Below are 23,498 nucleotides of genomic sequence, written 5' to 3' on the forward strand. Positions count from 1 at the left end.
TCGCTCTACCCCCATGTGCTCTCTCTCCCTCTCTAAAAAGAAAAGGAAAGAAAAGAAAAGCATCTAAGAATAAAGGAAAAAATTAACACATTCTAGAGAGACAGACTGGAGAGTACATACCCCTATAACAAGATAAATTTACATCTGCTTCAAATACAACATTGACAAGGAAAAAAAATGTAAAATCAAAAATAATAAAAGTTCAGAGTTTAGGGGCATCTGAGGTCACTCAGTTGGCTAAGTGGCTGACTTTTTTGCGGCTGACTCTTGATTTTGGCTCAGGTCATGATTTCAGGGTCATGAGGTGGAGCTCCCTGTCCCAACTCTAGGAGAAGACACCCTCGGAGCTCACCTGTAAAACTGTGGCTCAAATACATCTAAGATAGTGCCCAAACCTATGAGCATGCCCTCCATGCTCAGCAGAGAGTCTGCTTTTCTCTCTCCCTCCACTTTGCCCCTCCCTACTCTCTCTAAAATAAATAAATATTTTTAAAAAATAAAGTCCAGAGTTCAAAAATGATAAAGTCACTTGTTTTCTGTGTTTAAAAAATTTATTTACTTGCATTCATGCCTTCATTCATCAGATTCATTCATTCAACAGTTACTTACTGAGAACCTGCCATGTTTCAGGTACAGTTACAGATGCTGGCTTACAGCAATTACCAAAACACAAAAATCCCTGCCTTCATGAAGCTCACATTGGGGGACAAAACCTCTTAACAGCAAAAACACCTGAAGATCTGGGAAACCTGGGTGACTCAATCAGTTAACTGTCTGCCTTCGGCTCAGTTCACGATCCCAGGGTTCTGGGATCAAGTTCCACATTGTCGGGGGTAGGGGGGTGGTCCTTGCTCAGTGGGGAGCCTGCTTCTCCCTCTGCCTGCCACTCTCTTGCTTTCTCACTCCCTCTCTTTCTGACAAATAAATAAATAAAATCTTTAAAAAAAAACCAACAAAACCCAGGAAAAAAAAACCTATTAAGATCTATTAAGAAGGAAGGAGCCAAAGAAAATACAAATGTCATGCATAGCAACAATGTCTGGACAAAAGGTAAAAATCTTAACGCAATCTCACTAAGTAGACAAATTGTATGAGTCAAGTACTGGAGGTGAGAGTGAACCATGTGACAATGATGAATCTTCCCTCTTGCAATCTATTTGGCTGTTCTGAGTCAACAGTCAAAAGCCATTACAGGAAGACCCAAGGGCAAGTGTGGCTATACCAAACAGAGAGGTATGTGATGGGATTTATCATGACAAGGGGAACAGTAAAGACTAACCTCTCTCTCAGTTCCAGACAGATCAGGAAAGTATGAAAAATAAGGATATAGAAGAAAAAATAATTTGTTCCAATAATAAAGATGTATCTACAAAGCTAAAAAGGAAATGTTAAAGTATGTCAGTACTTTCTTATGGAAATGTTAATTACTTTTATCCTCATTTATAGCAAGTACTTTTGAGATTAGTAAATAAAGTACTCTTAGTGATTATGACTAGGTGCATGTGTAACTGAATGACAATTTTAACAAATAAATACACATCTCCTATTAAAATAAGGAATATCAAGGAAATTGTTCTGATTCTTTCTGTATAATATACTCCAGATTATGCTGTTCAATAATTTAACAAAGATTTAACAAGGGCCAATTATGTGCCAGAAACTCTTACAGGCACTATGGAATAGTAAATAAAACAAAGTCCCTGTGTTCACAGAACTTAAGGGTTAAGTAGAAAAATAAGAAAATCTAAGGGGCGCCTGGGTGGCTCAGTCGTTCATAATCCAATTCTTGATCACAGGCTTGTGTGTTCAAGCCCCGTAATGGACTCTATGCTGGCTATGGAGCCTATTTGAGGAAAAAAAAAAAAAAAAAAAGGAAAAAAGGAAAAGCCAAAGAAAAAGAAAAGAAAACCTAAGAAATGTTCCATTGCTCAGGTCAGATCATTCATCTGAAGTACTTTGCTCACTCACCTCTAGCTACATTGGTTTTCTTGGCTGTATCCAAACTAGGCCTAGGTCCTTCTAGTACCAGTTCCTTTACACTTAACTCTTTTGTCTACTCTTCCCCTGGACCGTCCTGTAATTCACATTCCCTCACTCCATTCAGGTTTCTATCAAATCTCATCCTTTCATAAATTTCCCTCATTTTCCTATCTAAAATAGTTCTGGGGGAACCTGGATGTCTCAGTTGGTTAAGCATCTGCCTTCGGCTCAGTTCATGATATTGAGTCCCAGGTTGGAGCCCTACATCAGGCTCCCTGCTGGGTGGAGAGTTGCTTCTCCCTCTGACTCTCCCCACCTTGTGTGTGTGCTCTTTCAAATAAATAAAAATCTTTAAAAATAAAATAAAATAGTTCTGTCCCCTCAGAGTTATAAACTTTTATGAAATTAATGAAATCAACCTTGCTTTCAATTTACCAGTAAAAACACTTAAACTTAATGGCCCTAAACAAAAAATAGCCCTCTCTCTCTTTCCTTCACTCTATTTTATTCTTTCTCCCAGCAACTACTATAACCTGAAATTCCTCCTCCTTTCTCTCTCCCTCCTCACTCTCTCTCTCTGTATATACATATCAAAAATAGTTACTGAGTAAACAAGTGAATTAATCAGTCTCTCACTTGGTTACCTCTAATTACACTAAGAAAGTCCAGTTTCTAAACCTGTAAAACTGTGGCTCAAATACATCTAAGATAGTGCCCAAACCTATGGACACTGCCTGAGCAGCCAGTGTTCCTCTGATTTTTAACATTCACCTTCCTAATCTTCAGTGAGTTAATTTTGCATATTACCTCCCCAATTTTTATAAAACTAATATATATCATTAGTCATAATTAAATGTCTACCTTTTGTGGGACTGTTTACTTACAGATTTATAAACAAAGGTTAGTATTATCAGTGAATACATGGACTGCTGTGAATAATACAGGTCATGAAATACAAAGAAAAAAGGTGATACAACTTAACAAAGTGAATCAAATGTCATATAATATCAAAAAAGATTCCCATTTCCCTTCAAAGAACAAGCAACAGAGTAACTGCTTTTATGAATCCAAAGTGATCAAATTAAACTAAGTTCATAGTTATTTCATTAAGCCCTAGAGCAACTCAGAAGCTACTAAAAAATGGAAAACATGGCAAAACAAACTCAGATCCCTTTTGTCTTTTATATTGCTGCTATTCTCTCTTAAGGCTGAACACCAGAACAGAAGAAAGGATAGGCAGCTGCCATATTTAGAGCACTAGGCCAAGAAGAAAACATCTCTGAGTTGACTAATGAATCATCAAAGACTCTCAACTCTAGTCTTACTTACATGACAAAAAGAAATGCTTGGGGCTTCAGGGCAGCTCAGTCGGTTAAGTGTCTGCCTTTGACTTGGGTCATGGTCTGGGGTTCTAGGGTTGAGCCCCAGATCGTGCTCCAAGCTCAGTGAAGGGCCTGCTTCTCCCTGTGCCTGCCCCCTCACCCCAATGCTTGTGCTCTGTCTCTCCCCTCAAATAGGTGAATAAAACCTGGAAGGAAGGCAGGCAGGAAGGCAGGCTTAGACAAATCATTATCATTTGGATTTTCTGTTACAAGCAGCCAAACACTTTCAGGTTTTACAATTCAGAAAATTAAAACTGAAGTACAGGCTTAGTTAAATTTTTAATCCTCAGTATTTCATTTAGGCTACTCTAAGAGTATGTCAAAGTACAAAATCATTTAAAAAACAATCATGACTGGGGCGCCTGGCTGGCTCAGTGGGTTAAAACCTCTGTCTTCAGCTCAGGTCATGATCCCGGGGTCCTGGGATCGAGCCCTGCATCGGGCTCTCTGCTCAGTGGGGAGCCTGCTTCCTCCTCTCTCTCTGCCTGCCTCTCTGCCTACTTGTGATCTCCGTCAAATAAGTAAATAAAATCTTTAAAAAAAAATCGTAATTCACTTCCAAATATGCAGCTACAAACATCATTTTTGTCAGTGTTATTTGGCCTACTTTATGCTAACAGAAAAGTCGTACCTGAAATGTAAGTGATTTACATCTATAGAAATGCTATTCGGACTCAAAAGAGCATTAACATGCTAGTTAACACACAAAAGCAACTGTCTAAACACAGCATCAGAATATTGAAAATTCTAAGCAAACTCATTCATTTAACATAAAATACCAGAAACTGGGGGCACCTGGGTGGATCAGTCAGTTAAGCATCTGCTTTTGGCTGAGGGTGTGTGTGGGGGGTGTCCCTGGCTCAGCAGGGAATCTTCTTTTCCCTCTCCCTCTGCTCCTCCCCCCTAGCTCCTGCTTTCTTCCTCTTACTTTAATAAATAAATAAAATCTAAAAACAACAACAACAAAAACCAGAAATTGGGTCCCAAGGATTACCAAAATAAAAAGAAACATATTACCCCTGCCCTCATTAAGCTTATAATTTAGCAGAAAATCACATAAACCTGCTCTGTAAAGTTTTTCTTGGGCTTTAGCCAAATTAAAACCAGAAAACTGAAGGAGAATATCTTCTGCTACTACACAGATATTCTTTTAAGATACAATAGGATCCCTTGGGGCGCCTGGGTGGTTTGGTTAGTTAAGCCTCTGCCTTTGGCTCAGGTCATGATCTCAGGGTCCTGGGCTCTCTGCTCAGCAGGAAGCCTGCTTCCCCACCCCCTCTCTGCCTGCCCCTCTACCTACTTGTGATCTCTGTCTGTCAAATAAATAGATAAAATCTTTGGGGCACCTGGGTGGCTCAGTGGGTTAAAGCATCTGAGGCCTTCGGCTTGGGTCATGATCTCAGTGTCCTGGAATTGAGTCCCGAGTCGGGCTCTCTGCTTCATGGAAAGCCTGCTTCCTCCTCTCTCTCTCTGCCTGCCTCTCTGCCTACTTGTGATCTCTGTCTGTCAAATAAATAAATAAAATCTTAAAATAAATAAATAAACAGATAGATAAAATCTTTAGAAAAATAAAATAAAATAGGATCCCCATAGAAATATTGGCAAAAAATACCTACAATTCACAAATGGCCAATAAACACAGGCACACTATTCTCAGTAGTGATCAAAGAAACACAAACTAAAAAAAGATTAAAACAAAACAAAACAAAAAACTACCAAATGGCAAAAACTCTTAAGTGATACCACACAAGCATAATAAACGGATTTTATGAAACAATCTCAAATACTGCTGGTAGAAATATAAATCAGTGCAATCTTTTAGGTATTTCATATTTGTGTCATACGTATTAAGATGCCAATTCTCGGGACGCCTGGGTGGCTCAGTTGGTTAAGCAGCTGCCTTCGGCTCAGGTCATGAACCCAGCGTCCTGGGATCGAGTCCCACATCGGGCTCCTTGCTCCGCATGGAGCCTGCTTCTCCCTCTGCCTCTGCCCTCCACTCTCTCTAACTGTGCTCGCTCTCACTCTCTCTCTCTCTGGCAAATAAATAAATAAAATCTTTAAAAAATAAATAATAAAAAAAAAAGATGCCAATTCTCTGTATTCTGAAAAATTGTTCCTAGAAAGAAAAAAATGGCACTGAAAATGCAAAAGGATTCATAACTAAGGCTTACAATTTCCAAAAACTTACTGTTTCAAAGCTCCCTTTATGCATCAAGTCAATGGGTGGCCGGAAGAGATCTGCAAGGGTAGTTAGTTTCTTATCAATTGCTCCTCCGTTTCTTAATTCCTGTTCTTGCCGAACTGCAACACAAGAGGATAGAAAAGATATAGTTAGTCAAAAAAGCGTGAATCTCAAAATATAAAAACATGCATCAATTGCAAGAACTACTGAACAACATGCCTGACCTCATGCAAATGTAAACAGCTAATGCTGATTGTGAAACACATACAAAGCAAGGTGGGGAGACTCTTAAGACTTCCTGGTGTTCAAATTCAAATGTAGGTACAAAAGCTTTACAGTAGAGTCACCTAATCAAAATATTTTCTTCTCATATTCCAAGCAAACTTGAGCACAGGAGAAAATTTTCATCTCCATTTATCCAGTTCTGAAAGTGAGCCTAATTTATCTGTTGTTTTGAGCTACATTCCCAATCTTTAAAGATTCTGGTAGTGAGAGAGAAAGACCACCTCTTGTCACCTTCTCCTGGAAGGGTACAGTCTTCCCTGGATAACATGAATCAGTCTGGGTTCCCCTTCAACTCTCTTCAAAGTTTTAAGACCTATCTGTCTGCAATGAGCTCATTATAAATCAACTACAAAATCAAGCATGGTCCAATGGTTTTTCATATTCTCTAAACAAATCTCCTTTTCTTTTAAGATTCCACAGCTAAATCACCACTGAATCCTCTAAAAGTATGTGGCCAAGAATGTCATTCTAACTTACTTCACAGAAAATTATAAACCTATTCCAAACAACTGTAGCCAAAATGTTAAAGAATGGCTGCTTTGGGTAGTGTGGCTTTTTCCTCTTCTGTTTTTCAATCCCCTATAATAAGCATTTTCATTGTGGTCATTCCTTTAATTGACAGATTTCAGGATTTTCTTTTTTCTACCAATTAGTCATGTATTGTTCTACAGTACAGTTGACATACAGTATTTTTTTAGTTTCGGGTATAAAACATAGTGATTCGATAATTACATGTATTACAAAATGCTCACCACTGTTAAACATAGTTACCCTTTATCACCACACAAGTTAGTACAGTATTAACTGACTATATTCCCAATGTTGTAGTTTTCATCACTGTGACTTATCTTATAATGGGAAGTTTATACCTCTTAATCCCCTTCATCTATTCTGCTTATCCTCCCAGTCCTCTCTGGCAACAACCAATTTATTCTCTTTTTCACTTGTTTGTTTTGTTTTGTTCTTTAGATACGACATATATGTGTAATCATATGGTATTTTTCATTGTCTGACTTATTTCATTTAGCATAATACCCTCAAGGTCCACAATGTTGCTATGAATGGTGAGGTTTCATTCTTTTCTGTGACTTAGTAATATTCCACCATGTAAATACCACATCTTCTCTATGCATTCATCTATTGATGGGACACTTACATTGCTTCCATAACCTGGCTACAGAAAATGTTGCAATAAACAAAGGGATGCCTATTCGTTTTCTTAGGATAAATACCCAGAATTATAATTACTAGGTCATATGGTATTGCTAGCTTTAATTTTAGTGGGAACCTCCATTTATTTTTTAATTTTAATTTTTAAAAAGATTTTTATTTGTTTATTTGACAGACAGAGATTACAAGTAGGCAGAGAGGCAATCAGAGAGAGGAGGAAGCAGGCTCTCCGCTGAGCAGAGAGCCTGATGTGGGACTCCATCCCAGGACCTTGGGATCATGACCTGAGCCGAAGGCAGAGGCTTTAACCCACTGAGCCACCCAGGCGCCCAGGAACCTCCATATTGTTTTCCATAGTGGCTGCACCAATTTGCAATCCCATCAACAGTTCACAAGAGTTCCCCATTCTCTATTATCTTTGCCAATACTTATTTCTTGTCTATTTCAGACTAGCCATTCTGACTCAGGTGAGGTAAGATGTCAGGATCTTGAGGGAAACCATCTTTTTCTTTTATTATAGTCAGCATTTAAGTGCTCATTCAAAAGTTAATTTACTTCGTAAATTACCAGATTTCTTACATTTCTGCATCATTCTTATTATTTTTCTATCACCAGTTAGGTTAGCATTTGGAACAATTTAGCTCAAGGGGAAGTTAGTAACAATCACAGACTGAATTCATAATTTCCTTTTAAAATAAGGTGACGGGGGTGCCTGGGTGGCTCAGTGTGTTAGGGCCTCTGCCTTCGGCTCAGGTCATGGTCCCAGGTTCCCGGGATCGAGCCCCGAATCGGGCTCTCTGCTCGGTGGGGAGTGTTTCCCCCTCTCTCTCCGCCTGCCTCTCTGCCTACTTGTGATCTCTCTCTCTGTCAAATGGATGAATAAAATCTTATAAATAAATAAATAAATAAATAAAATAAAATAAGGTGACTCCTCAAAGTAATTACGCCTGATATTAATCATCTTTTTCTTTTTAGGAAAAACTATATAGAACAAACCATGATCCTGACCTGTAGGAGAGTATATGGGTGCTTCTCCATCTTGTGGTTTTCTATGTGGGAGAAAAAGCAGGGAGAAGAAAGAAAATAGAGAGATAATAAACTGGTAAAAGATACCTACTAGTTTCAGTTTGAAAATCTCGGAAGCCATCAAATATTGAACGTGCAGGCCGTCGTCTTTTAGGAGCTTTAGGAGGAAAAAAACCAGAAATGATACAAAAATTTATACCTAAATTTGGAACAGTTATAAAATCTTCCTTATCTATATGTATTTGTTTGAAAACACTCATAGATTATAAAGGTGTCCTCCTTCAAAAAATATTTTAAAACTTTCAAGTCATTCATGTAAAATTAACTCAACCATCTTTAGCCCTACCATTCTGTTTTACAAATAAGAAAATTAAGACCCAGTTAAGAGACTTAACCAAACTTGTGTAAAAGACAGAACAAAAAAGATTTTGAGAATGACTCTCCATGGTGACAAAGCTAAATACATGCTGTAAACATCTAATTCAAGTTAGCCTAAGGGGTTTCTGACTATCCTGTGGTGTAACACTTGAGTGAGTTCCTTTCTTCTAAACCATATCTAAGAACAACTTATTAGTTAAAGGATACACATGTAGAATTATAAACACCAAAAACATTTTTAATTTTGGAAGAAAATTTTTTTTCCACAATTACACAATGGGTTAGTTGAAAGAAAAATAAACAGAACCAAGATCTTCTGATACCTGATATAGTATCTATTACCCAATCCTTAAGTATTTTATAAAGTCTAAAAAAAATAATTAAAATGTTATCTTCCTATATGTGTATGTTCAGATCATTTATATACATTATAATAAACAAGGACATTTAACAACTCCTTCAATATGGGTAAGAGTTATTAAATTGGCTTATGGCCGGGCGCCTGGGTGGCTCAGTGGGTTGAGCCTCTGCCTTTGGCTCAGGTCGTGGTCTTGGACTTCTGGGATCAAGTCCCATGGGGGGGGCTCTTTGCACAGCAGAGAGGCTGCTTCCCTCTCTCTCTCTGCCTGCCTGCCTACTTGTGATCTCTGTCTGTCAAATAAATTAATCAACTCTTTAAATAAATAAATAAATAAATAAATAGGCTACTGGCATGCCTGGCCAGCATGTAAACAGAGCAATGCTTCGTATTAATAAATGATGAACAGTGGTAAGAGTAAATAGATAAAGTCCCCCATCCCATGTCAAAGCATCTTTCTCAAAAGTCTGTGCATGCCATTATATAATTTTATATCCAAGAATTAAGTCAAAAAACAAAACAAAATGCAGAACTAAACATTAAAAATCTCATTTAAAAAAAATATTTTACTTACTTATTTGAGAGAGAGAGCGCACGCGTGCGCGCAAGCGTGAGCAGGGGGAGGGGCAGAGGGAGAGGGAGAAGTAGGCTCCCAGCTGAGCAGGAAGCCTGATGTGAGTGAGGCTTGATCCCAGAACCTAGAACCCTGGGATCATGCTTAACTGACTGAACCACCCAGGTGCCCCTAAAAAATGTCATTTTTGAAGTATTATCTGTATATAACTTATGTACACTTTTGTATTTTTTTAAAGATTTTATTTATTTATTTGACAGAGAGGGAGAGCACAAGCAGGGGGAGTGTCAGGCAGAGAAAGACAGAAGCAGGCTCCCCGCTAAGCAAGGAGGCCAAAGCAGGGCTTGATCCCAGGGCCCCACACATTTGTGAATTTATATTAAAGAACCACAAAATTATCTCAAGGAAAAGAGATCTGATTTAAAAAAGGAAAGGGGTGTCTGGGTAACTTAGGCAGTGAGCGTCTGCCTTAGGCTGAGGTTGTGATTCCAGGGTCCTGGGACTAAGGCCTGCATTGAGCCTGCTTCTCCCTTTCCCACTCCCCCTGCTTCTCCCTCTCTTGCTCCCCCTGCTTCTGTTCCCTCTCTTGTTGTCTCTCTCTCTCTGTCAAATAAATAAATAAAATCTGGCATGCCTGGGTGGCTCAGTGGGTTAAGCTTCTGCCTTTGGCTCAGGTCTGAGGGTCTTGGGATCAAGCCCCATGTTGGGCTCTCTGCTCATGGGGAGCCTGCTTCTCCCTCTCTGCCTGCCTCTCTGCCTACTTGTGATTTCTCTCTCTCTCTGTGTCAAATAAATGAATAAATGAATTTTTTTTTTTAAAGATTTTATTTATTAATTTGACAGAGAGAAATCACAAGTAGACGGAGAGGCAGCCAGAGAGAGAGAGAGAGGGAAGCAGACTCTCTGCTCAGCAGAGAGCCCGATGCGGGACTCGATCCCAGGACCCTGAGATCATGACCTGAGCCGAAGGCAGCGGTTTAACCCACTGAGCCACCCAGGCGCCCAAATTTTTAAAAAATAAAATCTAAAAAAAAAGGAAAAAGAAACTTCCATGTTTTAGTTCTGTATTGAATTTTATGTTGAAATTATTAAACTGAAAATTTTTAAATTTAAATATTACATTACTTTCTCCTCCCTCTTTCCCTCCTTTCCTTTATAAAGCAGCAGCAATGAATGTTATTCTTTCCAATCTTCTAAATTTTAATCAAGAGTTCCTACTTCAAATGTATATGTTTCTAGCAGGAATAACATGGCCTCTCAAAGAATACTTTCTTAAAACTCTTTAGCAAATACTTTCTAACCGTAACAATTAGGAAAGTAAGGATATCTGAGGATAAGGGTATAGAATGGCTGCCTAAACAGAGCATATGATTATTGCAGAGGTAGTACATACAAGATAATTTTCTTCTATTTTGAAACTGCCAAAGTCAGGCCACTCAATATTTCACAACTACCCACCTTTTTCCCACTTCAGCCCTTCTATATCAGTCACCTAATCTCCTGGGGGAGTCTCCTACTTCCTCTTTTGCGACCCTTGGACACAACCCCTTTTATTTCTTGGGCTCATAACCTCCTCCCATTTGTTTCCTCCTAGTTTATGCTAAGTCCATCCAAGAACCTATCCGCAGGCCATATACAACGCCTCTAGTCCTAAAACCATTATTATAGGCATACCTCAGAGATAATGTAGGTTTGGTTCCAGACTACCCCAACAAAGCAAATATCGCATTAAGATGAGTCAAATGAGTTTCCCAGTGCATATGAAAGTTACATTTACACTAAAGTTGACCACCGAATAATATAGATTTGAACTGCACAGGTCTACTGATATGTGGGTATTTTCGATAAATACAGTATGGTACTATAAATGTGTTTTCCTTACGATGTTTTAATAACTTTTTTCCAACTTACTTTATTGTTAACATAGTATACAGTACATATATAATATAGAAAATATGTGTTCATCAACTACATTATTGGTTAAGACTTCCAGTCAACTGCAGACTATTAGTTAAGTTTTGGAGTGGGCAAAGGGAGGTGAGGTGGGGGGAGTCAAAAGTTATATGAAGATTTCAACTATCTGGGGTTCAGCTCCCTTAACCCCTGAGTTGTTCCAGGAACAACGGTATACTGTAGTCCATTATATGTGCAATATTGCTAAAAAATGCTAACCATCACTGGAGCTTTCAGCAAGTTGCAATCTTTTTGCTGGTGCAGGGCCTTGCCTCTATGTTGATGGCTGCTAGACTGATCATGGTGGTAGTTGCTGATGCTGCGTGGCTGTGGCAACTTCCTAAGATAATGAAGTTTGGGGCATTAATGGACTCTTCTTTTCACAAATGATTTCTCTGTAGTATACAATGTCATTTGATAGCATTTTACCCACAGGAGAACTTTCAAAATTGGAGCCAACCAAGCAGCACCTGGGCTTGCTCAGTCGGTGAAGCATGTGACTCTTGATCTTGGGGTCGTGAGCCTCACACTGGGTGCAGAGATTATTTAATAAATAAATAAATATATATATACATATATATTTTTTAATTGGAGTCAATCCTCTCAAACCTTGTTGGTGCTTTATCAACTAAGTTCATGTAATATTGTAAATCCTTTGTTGTCATTTCAACAATCTTCACAGCACCTTCACCAGTAGATTCCATCTCAAGAAACTATTTTCTTTGCTCATCTACAGGATGCAACTCCTTCACTAAAATTTTATCTAGAGATTACAGCAACTCAGTGACATCTTCAGGCTCTACATCTAGTTCTAGTTCTCTTGTTATTTCTACCCATATTTGTACTCACTTCTCCAATGAAGTCTTGAACCCTCAAAGTCATACATGAGGGCTGGAATCAACTTCTTCCAAACTCCTGCTAATGATGTTATTTTGACCTCTTCCCATGAATCGTGAATTGTTCTTAATGGCATCTAGAATGGTGAATCCTTTCTATGAGGTTTTCAATTTACACTGTCCAGATCCGTCAAAAGAATCACTATATATGGCAGTTACTGCTTTATAAGATGTATTTCTTTAATAATAAGACTTGAAAATAAAAATTTCTCCTTAATCTACGGGCTACAGAATTGGATGTTGTGTTAGCAAACATGAAAACAACATTAATCTTATTGGACAATACCATCAGAGCTCTCAGATGACCAGGGGTATTGTCATTGAAGAGTCATATTTTGAAAAGAATCTTTTTTTCTAAGCAGTAGGTTTCAACAGAGGGTTTAAAATACTCAGTAAAACATGCTGTACACAGATATATTGCATCCAGGTTTTGTTGCTCCATTTGCAGGGCTCAGGCAGGGAAGATTTAGCATAAAGCTTAAGGGCTCTAGGATTTTCAGAATGGTAAATGAGGGCCAGCTTGAACTTCAAGTCATCAGTTGCATTAGCCCCTAACAAGAGAGCCAGCCTGTCCTTGGAAGATATGAAGCATCGACTTCTCCTCTCTAGCTATGGAAGTCCTAGCCAGCATCTTCTTTCAACAGAAGGCTATTTTGTCTACACTGAAAAATCTGTTGCTTAGCGTAGCCACCTTCATGGATTATCTGAGCTAGATCTTCTGGAGAACTTCCTGCAGCTTCAATATCAGCACTTGCTGCTTCACTCTGCGCTTCTATGTCATGGAGACGGCATCTTCTCTTAAACGTCATGAACCAAACTCTGCTAACTTCAAATTTTTCTTCTACAGCTTCCTCACCTCTCTCAGCCTTCCAAGAATTGAAGAGTGTCTTGCTCTGGATTAAACTTTGGCTTAAGGGAATGTTGTGGCTGGTGTGATCTTCCATCCTGACACCAGAAACTTCTCCTTATCAGCAAGCAACAGGTTGTTTCACTTTCTCATGTTTGTGTTCCAAAGAGTAGCACCTCTCATTTCTTTCAGAAATTCTTCCTTTGCATTCACAACTTAGCTAACTGGCACAAAAGGCTTAGCTTTTGGCCTATCTCGGCTTTCAATATGCCTTCATAACTAAGCTTAATCACTTCTAGCTTTTGATTTAAAGTGAGAGATATGCAACTCTTCTTTTCACTAGGATACTTAGGACGATAGGGTTATTGATCAGCCTACTTTCAATATTGCTGTGTTTCAGGGAACAGAGAGCGTCCCAAAGAGAGAGAGGGAATGGCTGGCTGGTGAATCACTCATATCAAATAAATCCACCACCTTATATGGGTGTGGTTTATGGTGCCCCAAAACAATTATAATAGTACAATCAAAGATCATGGATTACAGATCACCGTAATAAATATAGTAATAATGAAAACATTTGAAATATTTCAAGAATTACCAATATGTAACAAAGAGACACGAAGTGAGCAAATGCTGTTGGTAAAATGGCGCAGACAGACTTGTTCAACACAGGGTAGCCACAAACCATTTATCTGTAAAAAGCACAATATTTGCGAAGCACAATAAGATAGGAATGCCTATACTCCCACCTGCCTGTTCAGTATGTGTTTCCTGACTCTTCCAAGCCATCTTCTATATAGCAAACATTAGTCCTTTGTATTCTCACTCTATTGCCCATGTAACAGGAATGCTGGTCGCTGAGGTCAATGAGGCTAAGCTACAAAATGCTAATAAAGATTCAAAAGGAGGGACGCCTGGGTGGCTCAGTTGGTTGGACGGCTGCCTTCGGCTCAGGTCATGATCCCGGAATCCCGGGATCGAGTCCCGCATCCGGCTCCTGGCCCCATAGGGAGTCAGCTTCTCCCTCTGACCTTCTCCTCGCTCATGCTCTCTCTCACTGTCTCTCTCTCTCAAATAAAAAATAAATAAATAAATAAATAAAATAAAAATAAAAATAAAAATAAAAGATTCAAAAGGAGATCCACAGAACAGGCAAGTGGGACAGGTGGAGAATAAAAATTTAGTCAGAAGAGTGGCACTGCATCACATTTTCATAACACTCTGTTAATAACTGGTTTAAGAGAAGACAGCTGGATTTTCAGATCCGCTCCTGCACTCAATCTGTTGTTATTCCTATAGCTCAAGTTAATGAAGGTAATTAAAAGTCAACCTGACACAGATACATAGTTGTAAAGGGGAGAAGTATTTTAATAGTATTTTGAGATCATTGTGAATATTCTCCTTTGATACTGCACCAAAACTCAACCAGTAGTAGTTTCTTAAAGGTTAACTGTAGCATGGAATCTAAAATCTTATCAATGAACTTTTCATTGGTCTATGCAGTAGGTAGTCTCTAGGATGGCCTCCAATTATCCCAATTTCCCAATATTCATAACCTGTGTGTGAGTATCTGGAATATGGGCAGGATCAAATGGAATATGGCAGAAGTGATGTGATGTGTTGTCACTTCTAAGAAAGATGGTGGCTTCTAAAATGGACTGTCTTCTCTTGCTCTCTCATTTGCTCTATGGTAAGGAACTGATGTCTCCAGCCAACAAACAGCCACAGTAAGCTTAGGAGATCCTCCTCTACTCAAGCTTTGAGATAATTATAGCTCCAGCTGACACCTGGATTATACCCCTGTGAGAGACCCTAACCAAAGATACCCAGTTAAGCCGCACCTGGATTCCTGAACCACAGAAACTGTGAGATAACAAATGTTTGTTATTTCAGGAAGCTAAATTTTAGAAAAATCTGTTACACAGCAATAGATAACTAATCTCTCTCTTCAATTTATCTTATTGTCTGTTCTTTTAGCTACGCACAATTTTGTAATCTGGCACACTGGTCATTTGAAAATATGAGTTCAGGGGCCCCTGGATAGATCTGTCAGTTAAGCATCCAACTCTTGATTTCTTTCGGCTCAGGTCACAACCTCAGGGCTGTGAGATCAGCCCGCATTAGGCTCTGCTCTGGGCATGGAGCCTGCTTAAGATTCTCTCTCTCTCTGTGTCCTTCCCCTACCCCCCACCAAAAAAAGAAAGAAAGAAAGAGAAAATATTTGTTCACTGAGTTATGCAAACATTCCAAACACCAACTTCATTATACAATAATAACAAAAAAATCAACATCTGTTATTGCTACCACTAATCTCATCAGAAAGCCTTTAAGTAATGGGAAGCTATCAAAGTTCCTAATTGTGGATATAAACTCTAAAATCCTAATTCTTCCCTGAAAGCTCTTTTTTAAATAACTGGTATCAAACAACATTAGTTGTTTGTCTTAAAGCAGCAACAGATTTTTTTTCAGAAAATGTCTGCCAAATGCCTGAAGTCTAAACCATAGTTTGTCAGGAATCTTTCAAGTAAAAATAATGTTCCACAAAAAAAGCAGCTAGTTTAGCTCACAACTCAAACAACGGTACAAGTGCTTTTCCTTAAAGTAACCACACTATGTCAGTATGCAGAAGTGCTTTATGTACACATCCTATTTTGTAAAACAGAATAGTTTAAAAATGTGTACTCAGGAGTCAAGACTTAATGAAATTAATTTTTTACTGTTTCATCAAGAACATTAAGTAAAATAGGTTTATTTTTTTTTTTAAATTGTGAGTGTATGGCAGTGAAGAATTTACAGTTTGGTGCCACTGCCCTTACTCAATTAAGATGCAACAGTCTGTCCATCATTGCCTCTGAACCATCAGTCCAATTGCCAAAGATGTAAAAAAGGTTATAAAAATAGTTTTCAGCTTAGACTCCCAGACCACACTTTTAGAATCACACTTTAAATCAATTCTGTCCTAAGAAGAAAATAGTTCTCCAAAGACCTTTATCAGGTTATAGTAAGATCTAATAATAGAAGTCAGGACTGACTTCCTAACTCTACATTCATTTCCATCCCCCTCTTCAATGTTTATTACACCAGAGGTAAAAGGAGGAAAGGGGTTTCAAATGAGAACTCTTTTGCCTCTTTACAACAGTTAAATAGCAGAGAATTTATTTCCCATAATCTACCCCACTCAGAAATCTTGCCTTATTCCTTGCAATAAAGAAAAGATAAAGCTTCCAAGGGCATCACCCCTCAATTCTAAAATCCATTCATAACATTTGTATGAAAAAAAAAAAAAAAAGATGACCAATGCTTCATTACTTCTGGTATAAAAACAGCACAATGACTGGCTAAATCAAAGTCCAGAAAGCCCATATTATACTTCAATATTCAGTTCTTACAGTTTTCTTCCTCCCATCTTTATTTCTGAATCTAGACAACATATTCTGTTATTTCTCACTAAACTCCAAACTGCCAAGTCACAGGCTGATCTTTTAAAAAAAAAAAAACAAAAAACCTCTCAATTACGGTGTCTTTTCAAATTAAAACAGCATTTATATTATTTTCTTCATCCCTTTTTTATGATTTATTTCTTCTCCTTTATTCAAGTTTACCTACAGAACTTTTTATTTCTCTGTATTACTGGTCTCAGTATGTACAATATACATTTCTATGGCTTTGCCCACCCAGATTATAACTTTATTTTCTATTTTTTTAACATACCAATTACAAAAGGTAAATAAATGCTTATTAAACTAAAACTATAAATTTTCTTTTAATGTAATTAAATGTTACATTTTTTCCTGTCTCTCTATGCACCCAGGCTGATACCACAACTTTTTGCATGGATTAGGTATTACTTTCTCCTTTGTTCAAAACAGAAATGGCGCTTCTGGAAATTTAGAAAGAGAAAAGACAAGGCATATCAAGACAGTAAGGATGTGGCAGTCCAGTAAGTGCCCCTCAAAATAAGAGTCTTTTATCTAATGATAGGTTTGTTTCCATTATAAAGCAGTTATTTCTCTTTGCTAATGTTCCTTCTTTTGGCCTTCTACAACAAATATTTTAGTCTGTTTCTCTCCTTGGAAAGAAGCAACTGTGCAATTTTCCTGAAGGGATACAGAATTAAAAGATAAGAACTGACTCTACACTTAAAGTTAATCTCTGAGCAAGCCTTCATATCTTAGGATAACTTCATTAAAACCCTAAAGATAACAACAGAGTCCAAGAAAACTAAGGAAAAAAGATGAACTTACCACCAAACAAAGGTTCTGGTTCCACCAATATTTCCTGTTTTTGAGGAATTGGGGCACGAACTTCTTCTCTATTAAAAGAAGTAGGAAAATATCAAAAGGAAAACTTTTTTGCTACATGTTCTCTCCATAACTACTGTGAACGCATCCAAATTAACAAGTTATATGAACACCAAATTTAGTGACTCTTAGGAACCACGGTGTTAAATAACAGTTAGATGGTCAACTAAATATTAACCAGTTGACAGAGGTCAAGTGGAGTGAAAGTATCTGGCATAGATGGCTCAAATGATTTATAAAGAGAACAAACAGAAAAAGAAAAATTATTTCCCCTTTCCTCTTAAGTTCCCTACCCTAGATTCTTTACAGGAAAAGAAAGGGGGGGAGCTTAAAAACAAAAAAAAAATCAGACAAAAAAATGAAAAAATACAGACGTAATAAAAGTAGTACTATATTGCTACTACATCAAACAATAGATCATTAAATCACATATACTAAAATAAGTTTATATTAAACAAGCAGTAAATTTTATGCTAGTTTTAGAGTCAGTTAACAGGTAATCCCTTGGATTATTTATTAAATAAACTCCAATATATACAGAACAGAAAAAGTAATTACTCATCTTTTAAAAGTCTATAAACTCTTCAAAGTCTACTGCCAGAGGATCTATTAATAACCCATTTCCTCCAGCAGAAAATACTCATTTAGAAATATTGTAAAAATGGTGTATGTTTCTTTAAATATCAGTTTATTTTATAGTTTTAAGTATTAATCTCTGCTGATTAATGTTCACAGCAAGGAAGAGTATGTTTCAAATTTATTACTGTCCTGCTCACAACGTTGATTTAAGTCAGACCTAATGTTTTCCATTCAGGTGTTTCTAATAATAATAACTGAGCTTAAGGCCCTATTTTTGATATGATAGGTGGAACTCCAAAACATACTTTACAAAATAAAGTATGAATACTCATTTGTCAAAAAAAATCCTATAATCAAAGAACAACTAGATCGACTAAAAAATCTACAATTAGGCAAAGATGAAGGATTAAAAGGTAGTTTAAAATTAAGTATATCAGTCACTGCTCACACACAAAATTTCAATAATCTGAAAGAAGAAACAATGGAACTATAAGAGGAAGCTCTATTAATCCTCTTTCATCAAAGAGAATTAGTCCATTTTCTTAAGAAAACTAAGAATTTAAAAGACATCTTTTACCTAAATAAATCTTTCCATGCTATACCTGATTTCATAAAATATATGTAATTACCGATATCTGTAACAATTTAATTACTCAAAAAACAAACCTTAATCTGATGAAATACATCAATTAGCGTATGGATTAAGTAGTAGTCCCTATACAGAAAAAATTGATTACTGTATGTTTGAGGGTATCCATTCCAAGATTGCTAGCTACCCAACAAAATGAAAGAATGAATCAGAAAAAAGAACCATAAGGAATGAAAATTATAGTTTAGGAATTAGGAGCCATTATCAAATGTTAATCAATTAGCAATACAAGTAATCTAAGTCAAATTACAATGTAATTCAGTAGGAAAAGACATTCACCTATCAAAATTATTATTATTTTTTTAAAGTAGGCTCCACATCCAATGTGGGGCTTAAATTCACGACCCTGAGATCAAGAGTTGCATGCTCTACTGACTGAGCCAGCCAGGCACCCCATATCAAAACTATCTTTAAACACAATTAAAAAAACATGTTTTATACAGTGAGAACAGTTATATTCTCCCCAAATCAGCCATGAATACCTGTTTTTTCTGTAAGCTAAATCATTTCAGATTGATTTCCATGAAAAATTGGAGCTATATTGGGGGGAATGGAACACCAAAATCTGAAATAGTAGCCAACACTGATAGGAAAAAACTTTATGAAGTATTAATAATGATCTCTAAAGTTCACTCTTCATGTGCAAACAATTAGTACTCTAGAATCTGGAACTAGATCAACGAAAGAGGCAACTATGTCTTGAATGTCATTTGGCTTTTTAAATCTATCTCTACCTTAAAAATAGTATTATATATTTATATATATTATATATATATTTTTATATATTATAGTATTATATTTATATACTATGTCTTTAGTCTATTCCCTTAAACAGGGAGTTTCTTTTGTTTAGTATCTCATGTTGTAAACACTCAGAGTTATAAAGGGCTGTAAGCTTTAAAGTCTTATTTAAGGATCTGTTTGATTTTGCTTCAAAAGTCAATGGTTTTCCTTAGGTAGCATTCATCTCTAGTTTTTTCCAAAGACTTAGAAATTTACCCATAAGGTGTTCATTTCAAATTCTCATTGGTTATCAAATGTAAAGGGCAAAAAACCCCAAATTTGTTCACCATTTACTATCGTTCCCTACAGAGTATGGTTCCATATGTTAAAGTGTTTTCAATGATTAACCACATGTAACTATCATTAAGGTATAAAGGACCAGAATTATTTTTCAAATAATTTTTGTGGCAACTCAAAACTCTCCTGAGACAATGTAAGAAAATTTAGAATTGGGAAATCTGAGCTTTAATTGGCTTTATTGCCATATCTGCTACGAACTTACAGTGTAGCCTGGGAAAATGGCTATGCTTTTGCTTCCTCATCTGTAAAATGCAGATAATAATGTCATCCTGCAAGGTTCTTTTGAAGATTAAATAAGACATGACAGTGCTCTAGAGAACTGAAGGTATGTAAGCATAAAAATGTACACGTGACACTTTTTCAGATGCTTTCAAGTTTTTCAAAACCAGAGAATTAACCTAAATGACAAAAATGCAACTGCTCAATTTAGGCAAGGAGTAGCTCCTAATAATGAATAATAAATTCATACTCTGTGTGTGGTCTCACTGTGGAGACACTTGCTGAACTGGTACTGGGCTCTTCAGCAATTCCTCCACCATCCAAAAACATAGTGACTGCCATCTCCAGATTATTGTTGCAGGCTTCAAGCATATGTTTCCCTACACTTTCGCTTGCACCTGAAACAGCAAAAAGACAGGGAAAAAGTAAAAAAAAAAAAAAGAAAAGAAAAGACAACTTCTTACTAAAGGTTCACATTAAAATACAGAATTCCCAAGCAAATTAACAGTACCTTTTCCCTTTTAGGATGAATGACTTCTTTTTAAAAACCCGTTTGTTTACTTTTTACAATGTTAGCTGATTAGTAAATACACAAAGCTAGAAAAGAAACTATCAGCATTAAAACAGTGGTCCTCCTTCATAATAAAACCAAACTAAATAAAGCATGTCTTTAAATGAACCAGCTATATATTTGCTAAAAATTGAAAAAATGATAAGGAAAAATGAAAGATTACATTCTAGAAAGTTAGAAATATTTTTTTAAAAGAATGCATTTCAGTTAGCATTTGTTTCCATTAAAAAGAAAGCATTTTTTTAAAAACAAAGGGAGAGAAGTGAGACGGGACATACTGTCAAAACTATAACCAAGTCAAAATCTGGTAAGAAATGTCAACCTTCAGGGCCACCTGGGTGGCTCAGTCAGTTGTGTCTGACTCGATTTTGGCTCAGGTCATCATCTCAGGGTCAGGAGATGAGGCCTTCATCCAGCTCAGCGCTGGGTGTGGTGCCTGTTTAAGATTATCTCTCTTAATTAAGCTCCCTCTGCTCCCCCACCCCAACTCTCGCTTTCTCTTAAAAAAAAAAAAAAAAAAGTCAATCTTCATCGTTCAGAACTGACCCTACACACATTTATTCATTTGTAAAGCCAATACAGTCATCAGATGCAATGTAAATTGGTAAAGCCCTTTACAATAGCAATTTTATAACATTTATCAAAAAGCACTCCTTCTTTTGACCTAGTAATTTGGGTTCCTAGTCAAAAATAGACTTCCTTTTTTTTTTTTTTTAAGATTTTATTTATTTATTTGACAGACACAGATCACAAGCTGGCGGAGAGGCAGGCAGAGAGAGGGAGAGGGGGAAACAGGCTTACTGCTGAGCAGAGTCCGATGCAAGGCTCGAACCCAGGACCCTGAGATCATGACCTGCGCTGAAAGCAGAGGCTTTAACCCACTGAGCCACCCAGGTGCCGCGACTTTTTTTTTTTTTTTTTTAAGATTTTTTTGAGCAAGTGCATATGCGCAAGTGTGGGAGCAGGGTAAGGGGCAGAGGGAGAGAATCTTCAAACAGAACTCCATGCTGAATGCAGAACCCCAAGGAGGGCTTGGTACCATGACCCATGAGATCATGACTTGAGCTAAAACCAAGAGTCAGATACCTAACCAACCCAAGCACTCCAAAAGACTTATTCTTTTATCTATTCCATATCAAATACAAGCATAAATATGTCCATATACATGTCCAGTATAGTTTCAGTTAATACTGAAAAACTGGAAACATAAATGTCCAACAGTACTGGAATCTAAGCTGTAGAATCTGTTTGTTGGAACATTTGTGATCATTAAAGGGCATTGCCGGTTTTCCATCTGAAATGACTTTACTTCTACCAGAATCATGTACCTTATAATTTCCTTCTAAAAGGTGTTTGTGTGTTTGTGTGTGTGTGTGTGTGTGTGTGTGGTCTGAAAATGTCTTATTTTGTTGTCATTCCTGAAAGACAGTTTTACTGGACATTCTATTTTCAGGCTGACAGCTATTTGCTCTCAGTACAGTAAAGACAGCATTCCAGTGTCCCCTGGCTTCTGTTGCTGCTGCTGGGAAATCAGCTGCTGTACCAGAGAAAATATTTTTATAGCAATCTGTTGTTTCTCTCTAGTTGCTTTTAAGATTTTCTCTGTCTTTGGTCTTCTACAGTTTCATGCTAATTTGTCGTGGCTGATTTAACCATCTCCTTGGGTTTCACGGCACTTCCATCATGTAAGAATTGCTATCTTTTATCAATTCCAAAAAATTCTCAGCTATTTCTATTTAACAACTACCATACTCCTCCATTCACACTCATTTTTTCTGGAACTCCAATTAGATAAATGTTAGAACCCTTCACTCTATCCTGCGCCAGTCTGTTCTTTTTGTAGTTGTTGCTGTTTTTTAATTTCTTCACTGGGTTTTTTATTTCAGTTCATTTTTTATAACCAGAAGTTCTGTTCTTGTTTTTTTCCTAATATGCCTAGCTATGTTTCAGAGACCCTTCCTTTATACTCATATACTTTTCATTTCTTCAAACATATTGATCAAATTTATTGGAATTACTAAGACAAAACAAACTGTCTGCTGTCTGTGGGCGGTCATCCTCTCTTGTTTCTGTTGGCTCTTGTTCATGTGCCATGGTTTGTGTGCATTTCGTGATTTTTTTTTTTCCTGTGATCTTATGTGCCTTGGATTTTTAATTCTGTCAATTTTTGAAGCGAGGATTTGATCGATAAATTCTGCAAGGCACCTGTGGGCACTACCAAACAAAGACCATTTTATATTTCTTTAAGATTTCATTTATTTATTTAAAAGAGAGAGAACAAGCAGTGGGGAGAGACAGAAGGAGAGAGAGAAGCAGACTCCCTGCTAAGCAGGAAGCCTGATGCAGGGCGCAATCCCAGGACCCAGAGATCATGACCTGAGCTGAAAGGCAAATGTTTAACCAAGTGAGCCACCCAGGAGCCCTAACAAAGATTTTAAATACATTTTTAATACATTCTTGACTTAAGTAATTTAAGACCTCATAGAAAATGTGATGCTATAAAGACCCTTGTTATAAATTCTCAGTGACTATCTCCTGCCACTCTCCAACTGCCAAGGTTGTAACAAAGTCTGTTTCATGAAAGGGAAGGAAGGGTCTCCTATCAGACTCTTTTCCCTAGGAAGACCACAGGCATTGTTTCCTGTTTCCTGGGCCCTATGAAGCTATCAAAGCAGAAGCTTAAAGCCATTTAATTTGGTTAGATTCCACCAGGGTAAAGACTTCCTTTAAATCTAGCTAACATCTGCATTCCCAATTTCATTTCATTTTTAGCCTCAGAGTATTCCTTACTTTCTCACCAGCCCAATGATATATTTTGAAAAAAAATTTCTAAATACACATTTCACTTAGGATTTTTCTCAGCAAGAGGGTTATTCATGATCTCTCTTGTTTACCCCCACTGTCAGAAATGGAAGTGCTGATTCCCCTCTTAATATCTTTCATTTGTCTTCTCTTTTCTATTAGTTCTTTTTTTTTTTTTTTTTTCAGGTTTTATTTTTTTATTTGTCAGAGGAGAGAGAGCATGCATGTGCACAAGCAGGGGTAGCAACAGGCTCCCAGCT

The 23,498-nt window shown here is 37.2% G+C and overlaps 1 protein-coding gene across 4 annotated transcripts in view; it reads right to left on the reverse strand.

Annotated features, from left to right (window-relative positions):
• The window catches only part of UBXN7 (UBX domain protein 7), a 61,832-nt gene that overhangs the window by 23,266 nt on the left and 15,068 nt on the right, over nt 1-23,498 (reverse strand). For all 4 annotated transcript variants that reach the window (XM_032336513.1, XM_032336504.1, XM_032336525.1 and 1 more), the window contains 4 exons: nt 20,116-20,263; nt 17,279-17,346; nt 8,120-8,185; nt 5,554-5,666 (listed from right to left, as the gene is read on the reverse strand). In XM_032336513.1, coding sequence (XP_032192404.1) covers nt 5,554-5,666; nt 8,120-8,185; nt 17,279-17,346; nt 20,116-20,263 — 395 coding nt within the window. The remainder of the gene's footprint in view (nt 1-5,553; nt 5,667-8,119; nt 8,186-17,278; nt 17,347-20,115; nt 20,264-23,498) is intronic.

Source organism: Mustela erminea, chromosome 1 (assembly GCF_009829155.1).
Source record: "Mustela erminea isolate mMusErm1 chromosome 1, mMusErm1.Pri, whole genome shotgun sequence".
Classification (NCBI taxonomy): Eukaryota; Metazoa; Chordata; class Mammalia; order Carnivora; family Mustelidae; genus Mustela; species Mustela erminea.